Source organism: Synchiropus splendidus, chromosome 17 (assembly GCF_027744825.2).
Source record: "Synchiropus splendidus isolate RoL2022-P1 chromosome 17, RoL_Sspl_1.0, whole genome shotgun sequence".
NCBI classification, from domain to species: domain Eukaryota; kingdom Metazoa; phylum Chordata; class Actinopteri; order Syngnathiformes; family Callionymidae; genus Synchiropus; species Synchiropus splendidus.
The window spans coordinates 6,280,159-6,303,908 of NC_071350.1; the positions used below are offsets into that span (position 1 = coordinate 6,280,159).

Consider the following 23,750-nt stretch of genomic DNA (forward strand, 5'->3'; position numbering starts at 1 on the left):
AGTTATGACTATAGCAAGTTTTATTGAACAGCATGGTACAAATCAAAATCGTGGAAATACAAATCATATAAAGTGCTTATAAAGTTCTAAAAAAAGATCCCACTGGATCAAATATTTACATCTCTCACATTTACATCATTCCTCATGATAATGCTGTTGATGAAGAATAGGCGGCTGAAGATCTTCCTGCGTCCTGATCCCTTTTCTGCTGCATCTTCTCGGCCCGCTGGCACCTTTCTGCTGGACAGAAAACATACAAGACAGCAACCTCATCAATAACGGAAGAAAATCCAGCACTAAACATCCAAGGTGGAAGTCCACTGACTCTGACCTCAGCATGTCTCCAGCCGCCCATCTTCGTCTCAGCAGAACAGACCTCCTGTTGGCACGAAGCTCTGGCTCCCTATCAACTGGGGCTGCAGGTTTACTGGCTCCTTCAAAATAAAAGTTGACAATAAAAGCTTTGCAGTTGAGCATGACTGGATTAAATTAAAGTGAAACATAAAAATGTGACTCATGATGCGCACAGAAACATCCACGTCTGAAATAAATGAAGAGTAAAAAGTCTGCATCCTGAGGTTCCCCCGTTGAAAGAAGGTCGGTTGCCAAGTTCCAACTGCCCTGAATGTGATGGGCGACAGTGAACGCAACCGACTATATTTTCTTTGCTACCTGGTGCATGCTCTGAGACCGCACTCCGCCCTGACGATTGATATAAGCAAACGCTGTTCTGATCGAATCAGAGCATGATGTTTCAGCGCAAGCCACACGGCTTCCAGCTCTCGAACACCTCTCCATCTGCCTCGGACTGACCGGCCCTCGCAGACTGCCCCCCAAGCGTACAGGGAGGCGTCTGTCTTTATGACTGTCCGGAGTGTAACCGGGCCCGACCGTACACCTACTCAGAGATGAGCCAAAAACACAGAGTCTGGAGGCATGGTGCTGAACTTGTCAGAACCCTGGAGAGCTCCCTTTTGGGATCGACGTGCTGATTTATAAACCAGCGTTGCATCGGTCTCATCTTCAGCAGACCTAGTGGAACCACGGATGATGCAGCTGCCAGACACAGAGTTCAGCTCGAGGCCCAAATACACAGTGTTTTGGGAGGTAGATGACATGCTTTTCTCCCAGAGCTAAACATACAACATACAACTGAGCATACAAGGTGGACGTCCACTGACTCTGACCTCAGCATGTCTCCAGCCGCCCATCTTCTTCTCAGCAGCACAGACATCCAGTTGGCACGAAGCTCTGGCTCCCTATCAACTGGGTGTGACGTGGTTGAAGCAGTGCTGTGGTGGAGATCCCAGACGAGTGGCTGGTGAGGTCCAGGAGTCCAGTGGTCGAAGCTGGCTGTGCAGTTCAAGTGCAGGAGGTGCAGGCTGTGGCGGTGACGTCAGCGAAAGAGGTTGTGACACTGGGGCAGCAGGTTTACTGGCACCTTCAAAATAAAAGTTGACAATCAAAGCTTTACTGGATTAAATAAAAGTGAAAACATAAAAATGTGACTCATGATGCGCACAGAAACATTTGTGTCTGAAATGAATGAAGAGTAAAAAAGTCTGAGAGAGAGTTGTTACTCACAAAATATCCCACAGGTTGCACAAGGGTCGTCTGATGGCCGTGGTGGTTCAAGGTCTGCAGAAACACACATCTTCAATAACAAGTCCATCATCAGGACACACTGATCACATGAACTGAAATAAAAGAAATTGATTTCATCCCAATAAACAAATAAGCTTGCTGAAGCTCTTCTTCAAGGCAATGTTAAATAACATACAAATAAAACAATGCTTTCCTGAGTGTCTAGTTTCACTGTTTTTCACAACAAACACTGAAAATGACCATCATTTTCACTTCAATCGTGAAGGAATTCACGTACCACGTTTGGGATGTAGAGCTGCGGCGGCCACTGTGCTGCAGAATAGTAGGGCATGGGGCCAAAGTAGAAGCAAGGGCTCCACTGAGCATTGTGGCTCACGCAGCAGTGGTTGCTGGAGAAAGCAGCGTCGGGCTGATGGTGGGAGGGAGGCCGTGCAGGAGATGGTGACGGTAGCACTGTCAGATGGGCAGCTGGAGCCAGTGCAGGGGTCAACATCACTGGCAAGGTTGGAGATGCTGAAGGAAGGGATGGAGATGGTGAAGGGAGCACTGATGTTGCTCTTTCTGCCGGAGGTGGTGATGGAAGGCTCAGAGGTGAGACCACTTCCAGGTCAGGCTCCTCAAACTCCACCTCTGGAAATGGTTCTTCATCCCACATTTCCTCCAGCTGTGAAATGAGCTCCTCAGGATCCAGGCCATCAACCAGCTGCACCAAGTCCAAGTCTCCAATGTCCTCCATTCCTGTCCCCTTTCTCTTCAAGCTGGAGGTTGCACATAAATAACCGTGAGAATGAGTGTTCAGGAATGTTTCACGTCATACACAAATGATATAAGACACATTTTGAAGAAGTTTTTCACTCTGAAGCAAGAAGGCAACATGGCGCTGCTGTTGTCAGACGTTTGCAGTCAACTCATGAAAGCCATTTTGTGCAGCGCGCGTGCCCTTGGCACAGCGCAGTGATACAGCGTGCACGACCTGCGGCGGAAGGATATCTAACGTCTGTGGCCAAAACTGAGCTGCTCGTTTACGACAAACGTTTATGAATCTAACAGAATAATCACAATTATTATTATATACCTGAGAATATTTTCCAAAACATTTGCTCTCGCCGGTCCAGCATAGTTTGAAACCTTGTGTAACAGGGACTAAGCTGAGCCGAACTTGAGCCGTTGTTCATGTGCAGGTGCCATCGACCAGTGGACACTGACTCCATCAAGTCCGCACCTGGAACTTTGTTGGAACTTTCCGCTGATGCTCACCGACCAACTCACTCAGGCGGCCTCAACTACATGATGTTTGATTGTTTTGCATCAAGGAGAAGTCACGCGTCGCATGTTAAATTGTGAAACAAGTTCACAGTTCAATTTCGAATTAAAAAAAACACAGCACAATTCTAAATCTAGAGGCCGTTTTGTTGCAAAGTTACCGTCAAAATTCAAATCGAAATTGCAGTGACGGAGTTAGTGTAACGGCTCACAACTGAATTGTATTTCTGAGTCACTTCGATCGAAACATTCACCAATATTTTCCAAACATCCACAAAAATCTCATCGAATCCTTTGTCATGAAGCAGTTTTGGAGGAATCGTATCGGACGTTTCGTTCTGTGTCAATGGTTGTCGAAGTGAAGTGAACGAACCGCTCAAAATCCCCTGGTAAAAGTCATCAAAAGTGGATGGAGTTGTTGAAATAAAGACTACTCACCAGGTCTGGTGAAATGTGTGAGTCTTTAAATCGCTTTGGTCTTGAAAACTCTTGTTCTGCGCTCCGGGTTGTGCTCTAGCTCTCGTTCTCATCACTCCAACTGATTTAAAATTTCAAATTAAATAACCGTAGCCAACTCATCACATGTTCACGCATGCGCTCTAATCGATCGCTGGAGTTGCAGGTGCGGCATCACGTGAAACAGGTGCGGGCAATTATTTGTCCACTAGATGGCGCCAACTAAAGGATGGAAACTCACCTCTTCAGACGACTGAATGATACATTCGTGAGCCATTGTGACTTCCGGCCTAATATATACACTTTTTGAGGAACCGCCGGTCTGCGATGCTCCTGACACTTGAACCTTTTCATGTGGAAATGTTGCACGTGACGCATTTTCTTCTGTAGAAAAGAGATGACTGTACACAAGGGTCATGACAATTCCTTCTGTGGTTGCGTCCTTCCCTGCACTAGTTTACCTTTAGAGGGACTGTAAGTCATGATGTGCCAGTCATGTCAACACTGTTGGAAGTTACCATTTGATTTTTCCTTTGTTTCCTGGTCAAATCACTTTGTGATGTGGACTGGACTCACTGTCATGGTTTTGTGATGTTTATTTGTCTGTGTTTATACAGTGTTGATTGTGTTGTTGCTTTGTGTTTGTTTTGATGCCGCTCATGTTATTATCCCACTGAGAAGCAAAATGTCCCCATTGAGGGAAGAATAGTCTTGAAAAGTCAGACAGCAAGTTATGACTATAGCAAGTTTTATTGAACAGCATGGTACAAATCAAAATCGTGGAAATACAAATCATATAAAGTGCTTATAAAGTTCTAAAAAAAGATCCCACTGGATCAAATATTTACATCTCTCACATTTACATCATTCCTCATGATAATGCTGTTGATGAAGAATAGGCAGCTGAAGATCTTCCTGCGTCCTGATCCCTTTTCTGCTGCATCTTCTCGGCCCGCTGGCACCTTTCTGCTGGACAGAAAACATACAAGACAGCAACCTCATCAATAACGGAAGAAAATCCAGCGCTAAACATACAAGGTGGACGTCCACTGACTCTGACCTCAGCATGTCTCCAGCCGCCCATCTTCGTCTCAGCAGAACAGACCTCCTGTTGGCACGAAGCTCTGGCTCCCTATCAACTGGGGCTGCAGGTTTACTGGCTCCTTCAAAATAAAAGTTGACAATAAAAGCTTTGCAGTTGAGCATGACTGGATTAAATTAAAGCGAAACATAAAAATGTGACTCATGATGCGCACAGAAACATCCACGTCTGAAATAAATGAAGAGTAAAAAGTCTGCATCCTGAGGTTCCCCCCTTGAAAGAAGGTCGGTTTCCAAGTTCCAACTGCCCTGAATGTGATGGGCGACAGTGAACACAACCGACTATATTTTCTTTGCTACCTGGTGCATGCTCTGAGACCGCACTCCGCCCTGACGATTGATATAAGCAAACGCTGTTCTGATCGAATCAGAGCATGATGTTTCAGCGCAAGCCACACGGCTTCCAGCTGTAGAACATTGATGTGACGAGTTTCGGACCCTCTCCATCTGCCTCGGACTGACCGGCCCTCGCAGACTGCCCCCCAAGCGTACAGGGAGGCGTCTGTCTTTATTACTGTCCGGAGTGTAACCGGGCCGGTCCGTACACCTACTCTGAGATGAGCCAAAAACACAGAGTCTGGAGGCATGGTGCTGAAATTGTCAGAACCCTGGAGAGCTCCCTTTTGGGATTGACGCACTGATTTATAAACCAGCGTTGCATCGGTCTCATCTTCAGCAGACCTAGTGGAACCACGGATGATGCAGCTGCCAGACACAGAGTTCAGCTCGAGGCCCTAATACACAGTGTTTTGGGAGGTAGATGACATGCTTTTCTCCCAGAGCTAAACATACAACATACAACTAAGCATACAAGGTGGACGTCCACTGACTCTGACCTCAGCATGTCTCCAGCCGCCCATCTTCTTCTCAGCAGCACAGACATCCAGTTGGCACGAAGCTCTGGCTCCCTATCAACTGGGTGTGACGTGGTTGAAGCAGGGGACTCAAACGCAGACTGGAAATCCGGATTTGGATATTTAATTGTGCAGAAAAGCAAGAGTCTGCTTCTAGTGCTGTGGTGGAGATCCCAGACGAGTGGCTGGTGAGGTCCAGGAGTCCAGTGGTGGAAGCTGGCTGTGCAGTTCAAGTGCAGGAGGTGCAGGCTGTGGCGGTGACGTCAGCGAAAGAGGTTGTGACACTGGGGCAGCAGGTTTACTGGCACCTTCAAAATAAAAGTTGTCTTTCATAGCTTTGCAGTAGAGCGTGACTGGATTAAATAAAAGTGAAACATAAAAATGTGACTCATGATGCGCACAGAAACATATGTGTCTGAAATGAATGAAGAGTAAAAAGTCTGAGAGAGAGTTGTTACTCACAAAATATCCCACAGGTTGCACAAGGGTCGTCTGATGGCCGTGGTGGTTCAAGGTCTGCAGAAACACACATCTTCAATAACAAGTCCATCATCAGGACACACTGATCACATGAACTGAAATAAAAGAAATTGATTTCATCCCAATAAACAAATAAGCTTGCTGAAGCTCTTCTTCAAGGCAATGTTAAATAACATACAAATAAAACAATGCTTTCCTGAGTGTCTAGTTTCACTGTTTTTCACAACAAACACTGAAAATGACCATCATTTTCACTTCAATCGTGAAGGAATTCACGTACCACGTTTGGGATGTAGAGCTGCGCCGGCCAGTGTGCTGCAGAATAGTAGGGCATGGGGCCAAAGTAGAAGCAAGGGCTCCACTGAGCATTGTGGCTCACGCAGCAGTGGTTGCTGGAGAAAGCAGCGTAGGGCTGATGGTGGGAGGGAGGCCGTGCAGGAGATGGTGACGGTAGCACTGTCAGATGGGCAGCTGGAGCCAGTGCAGGGGTCAACATCACTGGCAAGGTTGGAGATGCTGAAGGAAGGGATGGAGATGGTGAAGGGAGCACTGATGTTGCTCTTTCTGCCGGAGGTGGTGATGGAAGGCTCAGAGGTGAGACCACTTCCAGGTCAGGCTCCTCAAACTCCACCTCTGGAAATGGTTCTTCATCCCACATTTCCTCCAGCTGTGAAATGAGCTCCTCAGGATCCAGGCCATCAACCAGCTGCACCAAGTCCAAGTCTCCAATGTCCTCCATTCCTGTCCCCTTTCTCTTCAAGCTGGAGGTTGCACATAAATAACCGTGAGAATGAGTGTTCAGGAATGTTTCACGTCATACACAAATGATATAAGACACATTTTGAAGAAGTTTTTCACTCTGAAGCAAGAAGGCAACATGGCGCTGCTGTTGTCAGACGTTTGCAGTCAACTCATGAAAGCCATTTTGTGCAGCGCGCGTGCCCTTGGCACAGCGCAGTGATACAGCGTGCACGACCTGCGGCGGAAGGATATCTAACGTCTGTGGCCAAAACTGAGCTGCTCGTTTACGACAAACGTTTATGAATCTAACAGAATAATCACAATTATTATTATATACCTGAGAATATTTTCCAAAACATTTGCTCTCGCCGGTCCAGCATAGTTTGAAACCTTGTGTAACAGGGTCTAAGCTGAGCCGAACTTGAGCCGTTGTTCATGTGCAGGTGCCATCGACCAGTGGACACTGACTCCATCAAGTCCGCACCTGGAACTTTGTTGGAACTTTCCGCTGATGCTCACCGACCAACTCACTCAGGCGGCCTCAACTACATGATGTTTGATTGTTTTGCATCAAGGAGAAGTCACGCGTCGCATGTTAAATTGTGAAACACGTTCACAGTTCAATTTCGAATTAAAAAAAACACAGCACAATTCTAAATCTAGAGGCCGTTTTGTTGCAAAGTTACCGTCAAAATTCAAATCGAAATTGCAGTGACGGAGTTAGTGTAACGGCTCACAACTGAATTGTATTTCTGAGTCACTTCGATCGAAACATTCACCAATATTTTCCAAACATCCACAAAAATCTCATCGAATCCTTTGTCATGAAGCAGTTTTGGAGGAATCGTATCGGACGTTTCGTTCTGTGTCAATGGTTGTCGAAGTGAAGTGAATTAACCGCTCAAAATCCCCTGGTAAAAGTCATCAAAAGTGGATGGAGTTGTTGAAATAAAGACTACTCACCAGGTCTGGTGAAATGTGTGAGTCTTTAAATCGCTTTGGTCTTGAAAACTCTTGTTCTGCGCTCCGGGTTGTGCTCTAGCTCTCGTTCTCATCACTCCAACTGATTTAAAATTTCAAATTAAATAACCGTAGCCAACTCATCACATGTTCACGCATGCGCTCTAATCGATCGCTGGAGTTGCAGGTGCGGCATCACGTGAAACAGGTGCGGGCAATTATTTGTCCACTAGATGGCGCCAACTAAAGGATGGAAACTCACCTCTTCAGACGACTGAATGATACATTCGTGAGCCATTGTGACTTCCGGCCTAATATATACACTTTTTGAGGAACCGCCGGTCTGCGATGCTCCTGACACTTGAACCTTTTCATGTGGAAATGTTGCACGTGACGCATTTTCTTCTGTAGAAAAGAGATGACTGTACACAAGGGTCATGACAATTCCTTCTGTGGTTGCGTCCTTCCCTGCACTAGTTTACCTTTAGAGGGACTGTAAGTCATGATGTGCCAGTCATGTCAACACTGTTGGAAGTTACCATTTGATTTTTCCTTTGTTTCCTGGTCAAATCACTTTGTGATGTGGACTGGACTCACTGTCATGGTTTTGTGATGTTTATTTGTCTGTGTTTATACAGTGTTGATTGTGTTGTTGCTTTGTGTTTGTTTTGATGCCGCTCATGTTATTATCCCACTGAGAAGCAAAATGTCCCCATTGAGGGAAGAATAGTCTTGAAAAGTCAGACAGCAAGTTATGACTATAGCAAGTTTTATTGAACAGCATGGTACAAATCAAAATCGTGGAAATACAAATCATATAAAGTGCTTATAAAGTTCTAAAAAAAGATCCCACTGGATCAAATATTTACATCTCTCACATTTACATCATTCCTCATGATAATGCTGTTGATGAAGAATAGGCAGCTGAAGATCTTCCTGCGTCCTGATCCCTTTTCTGCTGCATCTTCTCGGCCCGCTGGCACCTTTCTGCTGGACAGAAAACATACAAGACAGCAACCTCATCAATAACGGAAGAAAATCCAGCGCTAAACATACAAGGTGGAAGTCCACTGACTCTGACCTCAGCATGTCTCCAGCCGCCCATCTTCGTCTCAGCAGAACAGACCTCCTGTTGGCACGAAGCTCTGGCTCCCTATCAACTGGGGCTGCAGGTTTACTGGCTCCTTCAAAATAAAAGTTGACAATAAAAGCTTTGCAGTTGAGCATGACTGGATTAAATTAAAGCGAAACATAAAAATGTGACTCATGATGCGCACAGAAACATCCACGTCTGAAATAAATGAAGAGTAAAAAGTCTGCATCCTGAGGTTCCCCCCTTGAAAGAAGGTCGGTTTCCAAGTTCCAACTGCCCTGAATGTGATGGGCGACAGTGAACACAACCGACTATATTTTCTTTGCTACCTGGTGCATGCTCTGAGACCGCACTCCGCCCTGACGATTGATATAAGCAAACGCTGTTCTGATCGAATCAGAGCATGATGTTTCAGCGCAAGCCACACGGCTTCCAGCTGTAGAACATTGATGTGACGAGTTTCGGACCCTCTCCATCTGCCTCGGACTGACCGGCCCTCGCAGACTGCCCCCCAAGCGTACAGGGAGGCGTCTGTCTTTATTACTGTCCGGAGTGTAACCGGGCCGGTCCGTACACCTACTCTGAGATGAGCCAAAAACACAGAGTCTGGAGGCATGGTGCTGAAATTGTCAGAACCCTGGAGAGCTCCCTTTTGGGATTGACGCACTGATTTATAAACCAGCGTTGCATCGGTCTCATCTTCAGCAGACCTAGTGGAACCACGGATGATGCAGCTGCCAGACACAGAGTTCAGCTCGAGGCCCTAATACACAGTGTTTTGGGAGGTAGATGACATGCTTTTCTCCCAGAGCTAAACATACAACATACAACTAAGCATACAAGGTGGACGTCCACTGACTCTGACCTCAGCATGTCTCCAGCCGCCCATCTTCTTCTCAGCAGCACAGACATCCAGTTGGCACGAAGCTCTGGCTCCCTATCAACTGGGTGTGACGTGGTTGAAGCAGGGGACTCAAACGCAGACTGGAAATCCGGATTTGGATATTTAATTGTGCAGAAAAGCAAGAGTCTGCTTCTAGTGCTGTGGTGGAGATCCCAGACGAGTGGCTGGTGAGGTCCAGGAGTCCAGTGGTGGAAGCTGGCTGTGCAGTTCAAGTGCAGGAGGTGCAGGCTGTGGCGGTGACGTCAGCGAAAGAGGTTGTGACACTGGGGCAGCAGGTTTACTGGCACCTTCAAAATAAAAGTTGTCTTTCATAGCTTTGCAGTAGAGCGTGACTGGATTAAATAAAAGTGAAACATAAAAATGTGACTCATGATGCGCACAGAAACATATGTGTCTGAAATGAATGAAGAGTAAAAAGTCTGAGAGAGAGTTGTTACTCACAAAATATCCCACAGGTTGCACAAGGGTCGTCTGATGGCCGTGGTGGTTCAAGGTCTGCAGAAACACACATCTTCAATAACAAGTCCATCATCAGGACACACTGATCACATGAACTGAAATAAAAGAAATTGATTTCATCCCAATAAACAAATAAGCTTGCTGAAGCTCTTCTTCAAGGCAATGTTAAATAACATACAAATAAAACAATGCTTTCCTGAGTGTCTAGTTTCACTGTTTTTCACAACAAACACTGAAAATGACCATCATTTTCACTTCAATCGTGAAGGAATTCACGTACCACGTTTGGGATGTAGAGCTGCGGCGGCCAGTGTGCTGCAGAATAGTAGGGCATGGGGCCAAAGTAGAAGCAAGGGCTCCACTGAGCATTGTGGCTCACGCAGCAGTGGTTGCTGGAGAAAGCAGCGTAGGGCTGATGGTGGGAGGGAGGCCGTGCAGGAGATGGTGACGGTAGCACTGTCAGATGGGCAGCTGGAGCCAGTGCAGGGGTCAACATCACTGGCAAGGTTGGAGATGCTGAAGGAAGGGATGGAGATGGTGAAGGGAGCACTGATGTTGCTCTTTCTGCCGGAGGTGGTGATGGAAGGCTCAGAGGTGAGACCACTTCCAGGTCAGGCTCCTCAAACTCCACCTCTGGAAATGGTTCTTCATCCCACATTTCCTCCAGCTGTGAAATGAGCTCCTCAGGATCCAGGCCATCAACCAGCTGCACCAAGTCCAAGTCTCCAATGTCCTCCATTCCTGTCCCCTTTCTCTTCAAGCTGGAGGTTGCACATAAATAACCGTGAGAATGAGTGTTCAGGAATGTTTCACGTCATACACAAATGATATAAGACACATTTTGAAGAAGTTTTTCACTCTGAAGCAAGAAGGCAACATGGCGCTGCTGTTGTCAGACGTTTGCAGTCAACTCATGAAAGCCATTTTGTGCAGCGCGCGTGCCCTTGGCACAGCGCAGTGATACAGCGTGCACGACCTGCGGCGGAAGGATATCTAACGTCTGTGGCCAAAACTGAGCTGCTCGTTTACGACAAACGTTTATGAATCTAACAGAATAATCACAATTATTATTATATACCTGAGAATATTTTCCAAAACATTTGCTCTCGCCGGTCCAGCATAGTTTGAAACCTTGTGTAACAGGGTCTAAGCTGAGCCGAACTTGAGCCGTTGTTCATGTGCAGGTGCCATCGACCAGTGGACACTGACTCCATCAAGTCCGCACCTGGAACTTTGTTGGAACTTTCCGCTGATGCTCACCGACCAACTCACTCAGGCGGCCTCAACTACATGATGTTTGATTGTTTTGCATCAAGGAGAAGTCACGCGTCGCATGTTAAATTGTGAAACACGTTCACAGTTCAATTTCGAATTAAAAAAAACACAGCACAATTCTAAATCTAGAGGCCGTTTTGTTGCAAAGTTACCGTCAAAATTCAAATCGAAATTGCAGTGACGGAGTTAGTGTAACGGCTCACAACTGAATTGTATTTCTGAGTCACTTCGATCGAAACATTCACCAATATTTTCCAAACATCCACAAAAATCTCATCGAATCCTTTGTCATGAAGCAGTTTTGGAGGAATCGTATCGGACGTTTCGTTCTGTGTCAATGGTTGTCGAAGTGAAGTGAATTAACCGCTCAAAATCCCCTGGTAAAAGTCATCAAAAGTGGATGGAGTTGTTGAAATAAAGACTACTCACCAGGTCTGGTGAAATGTGTGAGTCTTTAAATCGCTTTGGTCTTGAAAACTCTTGTTCTGCGCTCCGGGTTGTGCTCTAGCTCTCGTTCTCATCACTCCAACTGATTTAAAATTTCAAATTAAATAACCGTAGCCAACTCATCACATGTTCACGCATGCGCTCTAATCGATCGCTGGAGTTGCAGGTGCGGCATCACGTGAAACAGGTGCGGGCAATTATTTGTCCACTAGATGGCGCCAACTAAAGGATGGAAACTCACCTCTTCAGACGACTGACTGATACATTCGTGAGCCATTGTGACTTCCGGCCTAATATATACACTTTTTGAGGAACCGCCGGTCTGCGATGCTCCTGACACTTGAACCTTTTCATGTGGAAATGTTGCACGTGACGCATTTTCTTCTGTAGAAAAGAGATGACTGTACACAAGGGTCATGACAATTCCTTCTGTGGTTGCGTCCTTCCCTGCACTAGTTTACCTTTAGAGGGACTGTAAGTCATGATGTGCCAGTCATGTCAACACTGTTGGAAGTTACCATTTGATTTTTCCTTTGTTTCCTGGTCAAATCACTTTGTGATGTGGACTGGACTCACTGTCATGGTTTTGTTATGTTTATTTGTCTGTGTTTATACAGTGTTGATTGTGTTGTTGCTTTGTGTTTGTTTTGATGCCGCTCATGTTATTATCCCACTGAGAAGCAAAATGTCCCCATTGAGGGAAGAATAGTCTTGAAAAGTCAGACAGCAAGTTATGACTATAGCAAGTTTTATTGAACAGCATGGTACAAATCAAAATCGTGGAAATACAAATCATATAAAGTGCTTATAAAGTTCTAAAAAAAGATCCCACTGGATCAAATATTTACATCTCTCACATTTACATCATTCCTCATGATAATGCTGTTGATGAAGAATAGGCAGCTGAAGATCTTCCTGCATCCTGATCCCTTTTCTGCTGCATCTTCTCGGCCCGCTGGCACCTTTCTGCTGGACAGAAAACATACAAGACAGCAACCTCATCAATAACGGAAGAAAATCCAGCGCTAAACATACAAGGTGGAAGTCCACTGACTCTGACCTCAGCATGTCTCCAGCCGCCCATCTTCGTCTCAGCAGAACAGACCTCCTGTTGGCACGAAGCTCTGGCTCCCTATCAACTGGGGCTGCAGGTTTACTGGCTCCTTCAAAATAAAAGTTGACAATAAAAGCTTTGCAGTTGAGCATGACTGGACTAAATTAAAGCGAAACATAAAAATGTGACTCATGATGCGCACAGAAACATCCACGTCTGAAATAAATGAAGAGTAAAAAGTCTGCATCCTGAGGTTCCCCCCTTGAAAGAAGGTCGGTTTCCAAGTTCCAACTGCCCTGAATGTGATGGGCGACAGTGAACGCAACCGACTATATTTTCTTTGCTACCTGGTGCATGCTCTGAGACCGCACTCCGCCCTGACGATTGATATAAGCAAACGCTGTTCTGATCGAATCAGAGCATGATGTTTCAGCGCAAGCCACACGGCTTCCAGCTCTAGAACATTGATGTGACGAGTTTCGGACCCTCTCCATCTGCCTCGGACTGACCGGCCCTCGCAGACTGCCCCCCAAGCGTACAGGGAGGCGTCTGTGTCTTTATTACTGTCCGGAGTGTAACCGGGCCGGTCCGTACACCTACTCTGAGATGAGCCAAAAATACAGAGTCTGGAGGCATGGTGCTGAAATTGTCAGAACCCTGGAGAGCTCCCTTTTGGGATTGACGTGCTGATTTATAAACCAGCGTTGCATCGGTCTCATCTTCAGCAGACCTAGTGGAACCACGGATGATGCAGCTGCCAGACACAGAGTTCAGCTCGAGGCCCAAATACACAGTGTTTTGGGAGGTAGATGACATGCTTTTCTCCCAGAGCTAAACATACAACATACAACTAAGCATTCAAGGTGGACGTCCACTGACTCTGACCTCAGCATGTCTCCAGCCGCCCATCTTCTTCTCAGCAGCACAGACATCCAGTTGGCACGAAGCTCTGGCTCCCTATCAACTGGGTGTGACGTGGTTGAAGCAGGGGACTCAAACGCAGACTGGAAATCCGGATTTGGATATTTAATTGTGCAGAAAAGCAAGAGTCTGCTTCTAGTGCTGTGGTGGAGATCCCAGACGAGTGGCTGGTGAGGTCCAGGAGTCCAGTGGTGGAAGCTGGCTGTGCAGTTCAAGTGCAGGAGGTGCAGGCTGTGGCGGTGACGTCAGCGAAAGAGGTTGTGACACTGGGGCAGCAGGTTTACTGGCACCTTCAAAATAAAGGTTGACAATCAAAGCTTTGCAGTAGAGCGTGACTGGATTAAATAAAAGTGAAACATAAAAATGTGACTCATGATGCGCACAGAAACATTTGTGTCTGAAATGAATGAAGAGTAAAAAGTCTGAGAGAGAGTTGTTACTCACAAAATATCCCACAGGTTGCACAAGGGTCGTCTGATGGCCGTGGTGGTTCAAGGTCTGCAGAAACACACATCTTCAATAACAAGTCCATCATCAGGACACACTGATCACATGAACTGAAATAAAAGAAATTGATTTCATCCCAATAAACAAATAAGCTTGCTGAAGCTCTTCTTCAAGGCAATGTTAAATAACATACAAATAAAACAATGCTTTCCTGAGTGTCTAGTTTCACTGTTTTTCACAAGAAACACTGAAAATTCACTTCAGTTGTGAAGGAATTCACGTACCACGTTTGGGATGTAGAGCTGCGGCGGCCACTGTGCTGCAGAATAGTAGGGCATGGGGCCAAAGTAGAAGCAAGGGCTCCACTGAGCATTGTGGCTCACGCAGCAGTGGTTGCTGGAGAAAGCAGCGTAGGGCTGATGGTGGGAGGGAGGCCGTGCAGGAGATGGTGACGGTAGCACTGTCAGATGGGCAGCTGGAGCCAGTGCAGGGGTCAACATCACTGGCAAGGTTGGAGATGCTGAAGGAAGGGATGGAGATGGTGAAGGGAGCACTGATGTTGCTCTTTCTGCCGGAGGTGGTGATGGAAGGCTCAGAGGTGAGACCACTTCCAGGTCAGGCTCCTCAAACTCCACCTCTGGAAATGGTTCTTCATCCCACATTTCCTCCAGCTGTGAAATGAGCTCCTCAGGATCCAGGCCATCAACCAGCTGCACCAAGTCCAAGTCTCCAATGTCCTCCATTCCTGTCCCCTTTCTCTTCAAGCTGGAGGTTGCACATAAATAACCGTGAGAATGAGTGTTCAGGAATGTTTCACGTCATACACAAATGATATAAGACACATTTTGAAGAAGTTTTTCACTCTGAAGCAAGAAGGCAACATGGCGCTGCTGTTGTCAGACGTTTGCAGTCAACTCATGAAAGCCATTTTGTGCAGCGCGCGTGCCCTTGGCACAGCGCAGTGATACAGCGTGCACGACCTGCGGCGGAAGGATATCTAACGTCTGTGGCCAAAACTGAGCTGCTCGTTTACGACAAACGTTGATGAATCTAACAGAATAATCACAATTATTATTATATACCTGAGAATATTTTCCAAAACATTTGCTCTCGCCGGTCCAGCATAGTTTGAAACCTTGTGTAACAGGGACTAAGCTGAGCCGAACTTGAGCCGTTGTTCATGTGCAGGTGCCATCGACCAGTGGACACTGACTCCATCAAGTCCGCACCTGGAACTTTGTTGGAACTTTCCGCTGATGCTCACCGACCAACTCACTCAGGCGGCCTCAACTACATGATGTTTGATTGTTTTGCATCAAGGAGAAGTCACGCGTCGCATGTTAAATTGTGAAACACGTTCACAGTTCAATTTCGAATAAAAAAAAACACAGCACAATTCTAAATCTAGAGGCCGTTTTGTTGCAAAGTTGCCGTCAAAATTCAAATCGAAATTGCAGTGACGGAGTTAGTGTAACGGCTCACAACTGAATTGTATTTCTGAGTCACTTCGATCGAAACATTCACCAATATTTTCCAAACATCCACAAAAATCTCATCGAATCCTTTGTCATGAAGCAGTTTTGGAGGAATCGTATCGGACGTTTCGTTCTGTGTCAATGGTTGTCGAAGTGAAGTGAACTAACCGCTCAAAATCCCCTGGTAAAAGTCATCAAAAGTGGATGGAGTTGTTGAAATAAAGACTACTCACCAGGTCTGGTGAAATGTGCGAGTCTTTAAATCGCTTTGGTCTTGAAAACTCTTGTTCTGCGCTCCGGGTTGTGCTCTAGCTCTCGTTCTCATCACTCCAACTGATTTAAAATTTCAAATTAAATAACCGTAGCCAACTCATCACATGTTCACGCATGCGCTCTAATCGATCGCTGGAGTTGCAGGTGCGGCATCACGTGAAACAGGTGCGGGCAATTATTTGTCCACTAGATGGCGCCAACTAAAGGATGGAAACTCACCTCTTCAGACGACTGAATGATACATTCGTGAGCCATTGTGACTTCCGGCCTAATATATACACTTTTTGAGGAACCGCCGGTCTGCGATGCTCCTGACACTTGAACCTTTTCATGTGGAAATGTTGCACGTGACGCATTTTCTTCTGTAGAAAAGAGATGACTGTACACAAGGGTCATGACAATTCCTTCTGTGGTTGCGTCCTTCCCTGCACTAGTTTACCTTTAGAGGGACTGTAAGTCATGATGTGCCAGTCATGTCAACACTGTTGGAAGTTACCATTTGACTTTTCCTTTGTTTCCTGGTCAAATCACTTTGTGATGTGGACTGGACTCACTGTCATGGTTTTGTTATGTTTATTTGTCTGTGTTTATACAGTGTTGATTGTGTTGTTGCTTTGTGTTTGTTTTGATGCCGCTCATGTTATTATCCCACTGAGAAGCAAAATGTCCCCATTGAGGGAAGAATAGTCTTGAAAAGTCAGACAGCAAGTTATGACTATAGCAAGTTTTATTGAACAGCATGGTACAAATCAAAATCGTGGAAATACAAATCATATAAAGTGCTTATAAAGTTCTAAAAAAAGATCCCACTGGATCAAATATTTACATCTCTCACATTTACATCATTTCTCATGATAATGCTGTTGATGAAGAATAGGCAGCTGAAGATCTTCCTGCGTCCTGATCCCTTTTCTGCTGCATCTTCTCGGCCCGCTGGCACCTTTCTGCTGGACAGAAAACATACAAGACAGCAACCTCATCAATAACGGAAGAAAATCCAGCGCTAAACATACAAGGTGGAAGTCCACTGACTCTGACCTCAGCATGTCTCCAGCCGCCCATCTTCGTCTCAGCAGAACAGACCTCCTGTTGGCACGAAGCTCTGGCTCCCTATCAACTGGGGCTGCAGGTTTACTGGCTCCTTCAAAATAAAAGTTGACAACAAAAGCTTTGCAGTTGAGCATGACTGGATTAAATTAAAGCGAAACATAAAAATGTGACTCATGATGCGCACAGAAACATCCACGTCTGAAATAAATGAAGAGTAAAAAGTCTGCATCCTGAGGTTCCCCCCTTGAAAGAAGGTCGGTTTCCAAGTTCCAACTGCCCTGAATGTGATGGGCGACAGTGAACGCAACCGACTATATTTTCTTTGCTACCTGGTGCATGCTCTGAGACCGCACTCCGCCCTGAGGATTGATATAAGCAAGCGCTGTTCTGATCGAATCAGAGCATGATGTTTCAGCGCAAGCCACACGGCTTCCAGCTCTAGAACATTGATGTGACGAGTTTCGGACCCTCTCCATCTGCCTCGGACTGACCGGCCCTCGCAGACTGCCCCCCAAGCGTACAGGGAGGCGTCTGTGTCTTTATTACTGTCCGGACTGTAACCGGGCCCGTCCGTACACCTACTCTGAGATGAGCCAAAAACACAGAGTCTGGAGGCATGGTGCTGAAATTGTCAGAACCCTGGAGAGCTCCCTTTTGGGATTGACGCGCTGATTTATAAACCAGCGTTGCATCGGTCTCATCTTCAGCAGACCTAGTGGAACCACGGATGATGCAGCTGCCAGACACAGAGTTCAGCTCGAGGCCCAAATACACAGTGTTTTGGGAGGTAGATGACATGCTTTTCTCCCAGAGCTAAACATACAACATACAACTAAGCATACAAGGTGGACGTCCACTGACTCTGACCTCAGCATGTCTCCAGCCGCCCATCTTCTTCTCAGCAGCACAGACATCCAGTTGGCACGAAGCTCTGGCTCCCTATCAACTGGGTGTGACGTGGTTGAAGCAGGGGACTCAAACGCAGACTGGAAATCCGGATTTGGATATTTAATTGTGCAGAAAAGCAAGAGTCTGCTTCTAGTGCTGTGGTGGAGATCCCAGACGAGTGGCTGGTGAGGTCCAGGAGTCCAGTGGTGGAAGCTGGCTGTGCAGTTCAAGTGCAGGAGGTGCAGGCTGTGGCGGTGACGTCAGCGAAAGAGGTTGTGACACTGGGGCAGCAGGTTTACTGGCACCTTCAAAATAAAAGTTGACAATCAAAGCTTTGCAGTAGAGCGTGACTGGATTAAATAAAAGTGAAACATAAAAATGTGACTCATGATGCGCACAGAAACATTTGTGTCTGAAATGAATGAAGAGTAAAAAGTCTGAGAGAGAGTTGTTACTCACAAAATATCCCACAGGTTGCACAAGGGTCGTCTGATGGCCGTGGTGGTTCAAGGTCTGCAGAAACACACATCTTCAATAACAAGTCCATCATCAGGACACACTGATCACATGAACTGAAATAAAAGAAATTGATTTCATCCCAATAAACAGATAAGCTTGCTGAAGCTCTTCTTCAAGGCAATGTTAAATAACATACAAATAAAACAATGCTTTCCTGAGTGTCTAGTTTCACTGTTTTTCACAAGAAACACTGAAAATGACCATCATTTTCACTTCAGTTGTGAAGGAATTCACGTACCACGTTTGGGATGTAGAGCTGCGGCGGCCACTGTGCTGCAGAATAGTAGGGCATGGGGCCAAAGTAGAAGCAAGGGCTCCACTGAGCATTGTGGCTCACGCAGCAGTGGTTGCTGGAGAAAGCAGCGTAGGGCTGATGGTGGGAGGGAGGCCGTGCAGGAGATGGTGACGGTAGCACTGTCAGATGGGCAGCTGGAGCCAGTGCAGGGGTCAACATCACTGGCAAGGTTGGAGATGCTGAAGGAAGGGATGGAGATGGTGAAGGGAGCACTGATGTTGCTCTTTCTGCCGGAGGTGGTGATGGAAGGCTCAGAGGTGAGACCACTTCCAGGTCAGGCTCCTCAAACTCCACTTCTGGAAATGGTTCTTCATCCCACATTTCCTCCAGCTGTGAAATGAGCTCCTCAGGATCCAGGCCATCAACCAGCTGCACCAAGTCCAAGTCTCCAATGTCCTCCATTCCTGTCCCCTTTCTCTTCAAGCTGGAGGTTGCACATAAATAACCGTGAGAATGAGTGTTCAGGAATGTTTCACTTCATACACAAATGATATAAGACACATTTTGAAGAAGTTTTTCACTCTGAAGCAAGAAGGCAACATGGCGCTGCTGTTGTCAGACGTTTGCAGTCAACTCATGAAAGCCATTTTGTGCAGCGCGCGTGCCCTTGGCACAGCGCAGTGATACAGCGTGCACGACCTGCGGCGGAAGGATATCTAACGTCTGTGGCCAAAACTGAGCTGCTCGTTTACTACAAACGTTGATGAATCTAACAGAATAATCACAATTATTATTATTATATACCTGAGAATATTTTCCAAAACATTTGCTCTCGCCGGTCCAGCATAGTTTGAACCCTGGTGTAACAGGGACTAAGCTGAGCCGAACTTGAGCCGTTGTTCATGTGCAGGTGCCATCGACCAGTGGACACTGACTCCATCAAGTCCGCACCTGGAACTTTGTTGGAACTTTCCGCTGATGCTCACCGACCAACTCACTCAGGCGGCCTCAACTACATGATGTTTGATTGTTTTGCATCAAGGAGAAGTCACTCGTTGCATGTTAAATTATGAAACACGTTCAATTTCGAATAAAAAAAAACACAGCACAATTCTAAATCTAGAGGCCGTTTTGTTGCTAAGTTGCCGTCAAAATTAAAATCGAAATTGCAGTGACGGAGTTAGTGTAACGGCTCACAACTGAATTGTATTTCTGAGTCACTTCGATCGAAACATTCACCAATATTTTCCAAACATCCACAAAAATCTCATCGAATCCTTTGTCATGAAGCAGTTTTGGAGGAATCGTATCGGACGTTTCGTTCTGTGTCAATGGTTGTCGAAGTGAAGTGAATTAACCGCTCAAAATCCCCTGGTAAAAGTCATCAAAAGTGGATGGAGTTGTTGAAATAAAGACTACTCACCAGGTCTGGTGAAATGTGTGAGTCTTTAAATCGCTTTGGTCTTGAAAACTCTTGTTCTGCGCTCCGGGTTGTGCTCTAGCTCTCGTTCTCATCACTCCAACTGATTTAAAATTTCAAATTAAATAACCGTAGCCAACTCATCACATGTTCACGCATGCGCTCTAATCGATCGCTGGAGTTGCAGGTGCGGCATCACGTGAAACAGGTGCGGGCAATTATTTGTCCACTAGATGGCGCCAACTAAAGGATGGAAACTCACCTCTTCAGACGACTGAATGATACATTCGTGAGCCATTGTGACTTCCGGCCTAATATATACACTTTTTGAGGAACCGCCGGTCTGCGATGCTCCTGACACTTGAACCTTTTCATGTGGAAATGTTGCACGTGACGCATTTTCTTCTGTAGAAAAGAGATGACTGTACACAAGGGTCATGACAATTCCTTCTGTGGTTGCGTCCTTCCCTGCACTAGTTTACCTTTAGAGGGACTGTAAGTCATGATGTGCCAGTCATGTCAACACTGTTGGAAGTTACCATTTGATTTTTCCTTTGTTTCCTGGTCAAGTCACTTTGTGATGTGGACTGGACTCACTGTCATGGTTTTGTTATGTTTATTTGTCTGTGTTTATACAGTGTTGATTGTGTTGTTGCTTTGTGTTTGTTTTGATGCCGCTCATGTTATTATCCCACTGAGAAGCAAAATGTCCCCATTGAGGGAAGAATAGTCTTGAAAAGTCAGACAGCAAGTTATGACTATAGCAAGTTTTATTGAACAGCATGGTACAAATCAAAATCATGGAAATACAAATCATATAAAGTGCTTATAAAGTTCTAAAAAAAGATCCCACTGGATCAAATATTTACATCTCTCACATTTACATCATTTCTCATGATAATGCTGTTGATGAAGAATAGGCGGCTGAAGATCTTCCTGCGTCCTGATCCCTTTTCTGCTGCATCTTCTCGGCCCGCTGGCACCTTTCTGCTGGACAGAAAACATACAAGACAGCAACCTCATCAATAACGGAAGAAAATCCAGCGCTAAACATACAAGGTGGAAGTCCACTGACTCTGACCTCAGCATGTCTCCAGCCGCCCATCTTCGTCTCAGCAGAACAGACCTCCTGTTGGCACGAAGCTCTGGCGCCCTATCAACTGGGGCTGCAGGTTTACTGGCTCCTTCAAAATAAAAGTTGACAACAAAAGCTTTGCAGTTGAGCATGACTGGATTAAATTAAAGCGAAACATAAAAATGTGACTCATGATGTGCACAGAAACATCCATCGAGTAAAAAGTCTGCATCCTGAGGTTCCCCCCTTGAAAGAAGGTCGGTTGCCAAGTTCCAACTGCCCTGAATGTGATGGGCGACAGTGAACGCAACCGACTATATTTTCTTTGCTACCTGGTGCATGCTCTGAGACCGCACTCCGCCCTGACGATTGATATAAGCAAACGCTGTTCTGATCGAATCAGAGCATGATGTTTCAGCGCAAGCCACACGGCTTCCAGCTCTAGAACATTGATGTGACGAGTTTCGGACCCTCTCCATCTGCCTCGGACTGACCGGCCCTCGCAGACTGCCCCCCAAGCGTACAGGGAGGCGTCTGTGTCTTTATTACTGTCCGGAGTGTAACCGGGCCCGTCCGTACACCTACTCTGAGATGAGCCAAAAACACAGAGTCTGGAGGCATGGTGCTGAAATTGTCAGAACCCTGGAGAGCTCCCTTTTGGGATTGACGCGCTGATTTATAAACCAGCGTTGCATCGGTCTCATCTTCAGCAGACCTAGTGGAACCACGGATGATGCAGCTGCCAGACACAGAGTTCAGCTCGAGGCCCAAATACACAGTGTTTTGGGAGGTAGATGACATGCTTTTCTCCCAGAGCTAAAGATACAACATACAACTAAGCATTCAAGGTGGACGTCCACTGACTCTGACCTCAGCATGTCTCCAGCCGCCCATCTTCTTCTCAGCAGCACAGACATCCAGTTGGCACGAAGCTCTGGCTCCCTATCAACTGTGTGTGACGTGGTTGAAGCAGGGGACTCAAACGCAGACTGGAAATCCGGATTTGGATATTTAATTGTGCAGAAAAGCAAGAGTCTGCTTCTAGTGCTGTGGTGGAGATCCCAGACGAGTGGCTGGTGAGGTCCAGGAGTCCAGTGGTGGAAGCTGGCTGTGCAGTTCAAGTGCAGGAGGTGCAGGCTGTGGCGGTGACGTCAGCGAAAGAGGTTGTGACACTGGGGCAGCAGGTTTACTGGCACCTTCAAAATAAAAGTTGTCTTTCATAGCTTTGCAGTAGAGCGTGACTGGATTAAATAAAAGTGAAACATAAAAATGTGACTCATGATGCGCACAGAAACATATGTGTCTGAAATGAATGAAGAGTAAAAAGTCTGAGAGAGAGTTGTTACTCACAAAATATCCCACAGGTTGCACAAGGGTCGTCTGATGGCCGTGGTGGTTCAAGGTCTGCAGAAACACACATCTTCAATAACAAGTCCATCATCAGGACACACTGATCACATGAACTGAAATAAAAGAAATTGATTTCATCCCAATAAACAAATAAGCTTGCTGAAGCTCTTCTTCAAGGCAATGTTAAATAACATACAAATAAAACAATGCTTTCCTGAGTGTCTAGTTTCACTGTTTTTCACAAGAAACACTGAAAATGACCATCATTTTCACTTCAGTTGTGAAGGAATTCACGTACCACGTTTGGGATGTAGAGCTGCGGCGGCCACTGTGCTGCAGAATAGTAGGGCATGGGGCCAAAGTAGAAGCAAGGGCTCCACTGAGCATTGTGGCTCACGCAGCAGTGGTTGCTGGAGAAAGCAGCGTAGGGCTGATGGTGGGAGGGAGGCCGTGCAGGAGATGGTGACGGTAGCACTGTCAGATGGGCAGCTGGAGCCAGTGCAGGGGTCAACATCACTGGCAAGGTTGGAGATGCTGAAGGAAGGGATGGAGATGGTGAAGGGAGCACTGATGTTGCTCTTTCTGCCGGAGGTGGTGATGGAAGGCTCAGAGGTGAGACCACTTCCAGGTCAGGCTCCTCAAACTCCACTTCTGGAAATGGTTCTTCATCCCACATTTCCTCCAGCTGTGAAATGAGCTCCTCAGGATCCAGGCCATCAACCAGCTGCACCAAGTCCAAGTCTCCAATGTCCTCCATTCCTGTCCCCTTTCTCTTCAAGCTGGAGGTTGCACATAAATAACCGTGAGAATGAGTGTTCAGGAATGTTTCACGTCATACACAAATGATATAAGACACATTTTGAAGAAGTTTTTCACTCTGAAGCAAGAAGGCAACATGGCGCTGCTGTTGTCAGACGTTTGCAGTCAACTCATGAAAGCCATTTTGTGCAGCGCGCGTGCCCTTGGCACAGCGCAGTGATACAGCGTGCACGACCTGCGGCGGAAGGATATCTAACGTCTGTGGCCAAAACTGAGCTGCTCGTTTACGACAAACGTTGATGAATCTAACAGAATAATCACAATTATTATTATATACCTGAGAATATTTTCCAAAACATTTGCTCTCGCCGGTCCAGCATAGTTTGAACCCTGGTGTAACAGGGACTAAGCTGAGCCGAACTTGAGCCGTTGTTCATGTGCAGGTGCCATCGACCAGTGGACACTGACTCCATCAAGTCCGCACCTGGAACTTTGTTGGAACTTTCCGCTGATGCTCACCGACCAACTCACTCAGGCGGCCTCAACTACATGATGTTTGATTGTTTTGCATCAAGGAGAAGTCACGCGTCGCATGTTAAATTATGAAACACGTTCACAGTTCAATTTCGAATTAAAAAAAAACACA

At 46.2% G+C, this 23,750-nt stretch overlaps 4 protein-coding genes and 1 long non-coding RNA gene across 17 annotated transcripts; all 5 read right to left on the reverse strand.

Annotated features, from left to right (window-relative positions):
* Nucleotides 1-123: 123 nt before the first annotated feature.
* On the reverse strand, nucleotides 124-3,690 carry LOC128748868 (uncharacterized). 4 transcript variants are annotated; one of them, XM_053847909.1, is made up of 6 exons: nucleotides 3,566-3,690; nucleotides 1,883-2,363; nucleotides 1,585-1,638; nucleotides 1,188-1,441; nucleotides 332-434; nucleotides 124-237 (listed from the first exon to the last, which is right to left on the reverse strand). In XM_053847909.1, the coding sequence occupies exons 1-4, from the start codon at nucleotides 3,676-3,678 to the stop codon at nucleotides 1,397-1,399; spliced, it is 693 nt and encodes a 230-aa protein (XP_053703884.1). In that variant the 5' UTR covers nucleotides 3,679-3,690; the 3' UTR covers nucleotides 124-237; nucleotides 332-434; nucleotides 1,188-1,396. The 4 variants fall into 4 exon arrangements, 3 of the variants coding, with proteins under 3 accessions (XP_053703884.1, XP_053703886.1, XP_053703885.1); XM_053847911.1 differs by lacking the exon at nucleotides 3,566-3,690 and adding an exon at nucleotides 3,307-3,435; XR_008412854.1 differs by lacking the exons at nucleotides 124-237; nucleotides 332-434; nucleotides 3,566-3,690 and adding an exon at nucleotides 3,307-3,435 and having other exon boundaries at nucleotides 1,110-1,441; nucleotides 1,883-2,118; nucleotides 2,234-2,363.
* Nucleotides 3,691-4,137: 447 nt separating this feature from the next.
* LOC128748823 (uncharacterized) lies at nucleotides 4,138-7,847 on the reverse strand. Of its 4 annotated transcripts, XM_053847825.1 has the most exons (6): nucleotides 7,723-7,847; nucleotides 6,040-6,520; nucleotides 5,742-5,795; nucleotides 5,262-5,587; nucleotides 4,385-4,487; nucleotides 4,138-4,290 (listed from the first exon to the last, which is right to left on the reverse strand). In XM_053847825.1, exons 1-4 carry the CDS (start codon nucleotides 7,833-7,835, stop codon nucleotides 5,543-5,545), a joined length of 693 nt encoding a protein of 230 aa, XP_053703800.1. In that variant the 5' UTR covers nucleotides 7,836-7,847; the 3' UTR covers nucleotides 4,138-4,290; nucleotides 4,385-4,487; nucleotides 5,262-5,542. The 4 variants fall into 4 exon arrangements, with proteins under 4 accessions (XP_053703800.1, XP_053703799.1, XP_053703801.1 ...); XM_053847824.1 differs by having other exon boundaries at nucleotides 4,385-5,587; XM_053847826.1 differs by having other exon boundaries at nucleotides 4,138-4,293; nucleotides 4,385-5,587.
* Nucleotides 7,848-8,294: 447 nt separating this feature from the next.
* Nucleotides 8,295-9,948, reverse strand: LOC128748818 (uncharacterized). Of its 2 annotated transcripts, XR_008412848.1 has the most exons (4): nucleotides 9,899-9,948; nucleotides 9,419-9,744; nucleotides 8,542-8,644; nucleotides 8,295-8,447 (listed from the first exon to the last, which is right to left on the reverse strand). It is a non-coding gene; the product is annotated as an uncharacterized LOC128748818 (long non-coding RNA). The 2 variants fall into 2 exon arrangements; XR_008412847.1 differs by having other exon boundaries at nucleotides 8,542-9,744.
* Nucleotides 9,949-12,468: 2,520 nt separating this feature from the next.
* On the reverse strand, nucleotides 12,469-16,152 carry LOC128748827 (uncharacterized). 4 transcript variants are annotated; one of them, XR_008412851.1, is made up of 6 exons: nucleotides 16,028-16,152; nucleotides 14,345-14,825; nucleotides 14,058-14,111; nucleotides 13,578-13,903; nucleotides 12,699-12,801; nucleotides 12,469-12,604 (listed from the first exon to the last, which is right to left on the reverse strand). XR_008412851.1 is itself a non-coding variant. In XM_053847831.1 (4 exons), exons 1-4 carry the CDS (start codon nucleotides 16,138-16,140, stop codon nucleotides 13,859-13,861), a joined length of 693 nt encoding a protein of 230 aa, XP_053703806.1. In that variant the 5' UTR covers nucleotides 16,141-16,152; the 3' UTR covers nucleotides 13,274-13,858. The 4 variants fall into 4 exon arrangements, 1 of the variants encoding a protein (XP_053703806.1); XR_008412850.1 differs by having other exon boundaries at nucleotides 12,469-12,607; XR_008412849.1 differs by having other exon boundaries at nucleotides 12,469-12,801.
* A 411-nt stretch (nucleotides 16,153-16,563) lies between these two features.
* LOC128748862 (uncharacterized) lies at nucleotides 16,564-20,307 on the reverse strand. Of its 3 annotated transcripts, none has more exons than XM_053847897.1 (6): nucleotides 20,183-20,307; nucleotides 18,504-18,984; nucleotides 18,206-18,259; nucleotides 17,726-18,051; nucleotides 16,847-16,949; nucleotides 16,564-16,752 (listed from the first exon to the last, which is right to left on the reverse strand). In XM_053847897.1, exons 1-4 carry the CDS (start codon nucleotides 20,293-20,295, stop codon nucleotides 18,007-18,009), a joined length of 693 nt encoding a protein of 230 aa, XP_053703872.1. In that variant the 5' UTR covers nucleotides 20,296-20,307; the 3' UTR covers nucleotides 16,564-16,752; nucleotides 16,847-16,949; nucleotides 17,726-18,006. The 3 variants fall into 3 exon arrangements, with proteins under 3 accessions (XP_053703872.1, XP_053703873.1, XP_053703874.1); XM_053847898.1 differs by having other exon boundaries at nucleotides 16,564-16,755; XM_053847899.1 differs by lacking the exon at nucleotides 20,183-20,307 and adding an exon at nucleotides 19,924-20,052.
* Nucleotides 20,308-23,750: the final 3,443 nt, after the last annotated feature.